The sequence below is a fragment of the Populus euphratica genome, unplaced genomic scaffold, assembly GCF_000495115.2.
Source record: "Populus euphratica unplaced genomic scaffold, PopEup_1.0 scaffold210.1, whole genome shotgun sequence".
NCBI lineage: Eukaryota > Viridiplantae > Streptophyta > Magnoliopsida > Malpighiales > Salicaceae > Populus > Populus euphratica.
In genome coordinates this window covers 35,731-38,380 of record NW_011500094.1, presented here as the reverse complement: position 1 = coordinate 38,380, position 2,650 = coordinate 35,731, and the positions used below count along the sequence as shown (strand labels likewise).

The 2,650-nt window shown below is 31.3% G+C and overlaps 1 protein-coding gene across 1 annotated transcript; it reads left to right on the top strand.

Annotated features, from left to right (window-relative positions):
• The first annotated feature begins 621 nt into the window (after positions 1-621).
• Positions 622-1,520, top strand: LOC105109245 (glucuronoxylan 4-O-methyltransferase 2-like). Its single transcript, XM_011003877.1, has one exon. The coding sequence runs from the start codon at positions 876-878 to the stop codon at positions 1,518-1,520; it is 645 nt and encodes a 214-aa protein (XP_011002179.1). The 5' UTR covers positions 622-875.
• Positions 1,521-2,650: the final 1,130 nt, after the last annotated feature.

Here is a 2,650-nt window from a genome sequence, read left to right as displayed (position 1 = left end):
CTTTATAAATTCAATTAAATCTTCAATAAAATTTAATTGAATTCATAGACATCTGATTTTGAACTTTTCTTTCTTTCTTGAATTTTCTTTATAAACAAGGCTCTCATCGATAAAAAATATAACGTTAAATTTTAATTTTAGTATTTTTGAATCTCCTCAGCTAAGTTTTATCTATTTTCTGGGTGTTTTGACATCCTTTTCTCACTAGCATTATTTTTTGAATTTCTTCTAAATATATATTTTTTATTTTTTATTTTGAAAGATAAAAAATAATCTAAAAATAAATTATGACAAGGACAAACCACCATTTCAAAGATGATAAGAAAGTTTGAACAAAATAACTCACCATCAATTGAAAGGGTGAAGGTGTGAAGGTAAAGGCCAACCATGCAAGTAATTCAAATATCAAGTAATAACATAGACATGGTAAAGTTTTTCAATGCTAGAGGCCAACAACCAGAGGCCTCCAATTACCTGGTCAATAGGTGTGCATGGAAAATCTTATTGCCCATGAAAGTCAAGTGTTGAATCCAATAATAATTCAGCAAAAATTGGAAAAAAAAACCAATCAGTAATTTGTTAGAAGCAACACCACAAAACATCCAAAGAGATGATACAATTTACAGACAACGTGTGCACAACTCCCAAGTCCTAAAATTATATGGGTATTTATGTCCAAAAACAAAACCTTCACTCATTATCTATTTATGCTCTCTTCCACTCTTCAACTCATTTCCTATCTCTCTATATAACGAACAACAATCTTGCCAGACACAGCTCCTCCACCCAAGCCCAAGACCAAGCAAGATTCTCTCCTCCTTTCTTTCCCTTTTCCCAAGAAACCAATCATAAATTCTATCAAGAGAGAAAAAGAGATGAAGAGAACCCAATTTACTCCGGAAAAATCCTGTCTACTCGCAGTGGCTTTATCCGGTCTGATCATCGGTGCGTTTCTCTTTTCAAACTTAATCCGGTCGGTTGATAACATCTCTTCCTTCGGCCTCTGCTCCTTAGCTTCGGCCAAAGCCCGCGCCGCCGCGGATTACGACGCTACGCCGACTCAACTCCAATCTATCCTTCACTATGCAACGTCAAAGATCGTCCCACAACAATCTTTGGCCGAAATCTCAGTCACTTTCGATGTCCTCAAAACGCGTTCACCTTGCAACTTCCTTGTATTTGGTCTGGGTTTTGATTCTCTCATGTGGACATCATTAAATCCACATGGCACCACTTTATTTCTCGAAGAAGATCCCAAATGGGTTCAGACAATCGTCAAAAAAGCCCCAACGTTAAATGCGCACACGGTTCAGTACCGGACGCAACTGCAAGAAGCCGACAGCCTCCTGAAAACGTACCGGTCTGAACCGTTGTGTTCGCCAAGTAAAGCGTGCTTACGCGGCAATTATAAGTGTAGGTTAGCACTGTCTGGATTGCCTGACGAAGTTTATGATGAAATTTGGGTTTTCAAGGTTAAAAAACTTCCACCTTACTTGTCCAATCATCATAGCCACCTTTGATGATAAAAAATTATAAGTGGATGATACATAATTTTTTTTTGTATAATTTGATTTTTAATTGATTAATAAACTTTAAATTTTTTTAATTTAATTCCTGATCCAATCAATTTCAATCTCTCTATTTACACGTTTTTTTTAGTTTGATTTTTAATTTTGGAATTCTTCAGTCAAGCTTTTAATTGACTATAAAACTTTAATATTTATATAATTAAATTCATAACTTGACCAAATCAACTCTTAAAAATTATAATTTGATCTCTAAACTTAATTTCTTCCTATTAAAACTTAAATTGATTTAAAAAATAATTTTTCTTGGAATTGAAAACTAACGCTAAATTGGGATAAATAATTGAGTAATACTAAAGCAATCAATGAAAATCAATTTTGTTTTTGTAATAAGACTTATATGAATTGTTCAACTGGGTACATGATGATCAATTAAATCACTTTTTAATCAGTGGTTGCAATTTGTTATCTTAGATTTAATGAAGCATACTTACATTCTAAAAAACCACATAACTTTTGTGATTATAAATATTATTAAAGTTATAATGTAAATCAACAAATTGTTCTCTGTACCTTTATATTACTAGAATTTCTTTGATGATTGCATCATATTACTTTTACACGTGCAGATATTATTGTAATAATCTAAATCACTTGCTTTTAGGTAATTTTGAATAGCTTTTTTTTTTTATTAAGCTACTAGCACTATTATCATAGCTATATATTTTAAACCACGAGACTTTTTTTTTTTTAAGCTACTGGCACCATTATCATAATTACTAGACACTTTATCACATAGTCTAGATATCCGAAGAGACATTATAAAGATATACTAATTAAAAATAATTTATAAACTAAATTCTTAATTTAGTCCATGCAATTTAGTTGATATATTTTATTTCAAAAAGTTTTTGAAATATATATATATATATATATATGAAGTTGCTATAAAAAAAGTTATTTTAAGTTTCTTTAGAAAAGGGAAAATTGCATGCTTACCTGGTCAATAGGTGTGCATGGAAAATCTTATTGCCCATGAAAGTCAAGTGTTGAATCCAATAATAATTCAGCAAAAATTGGAAAAAAAAACCAATCAGTAATTTGTTAGAAGCAACACCACAAAA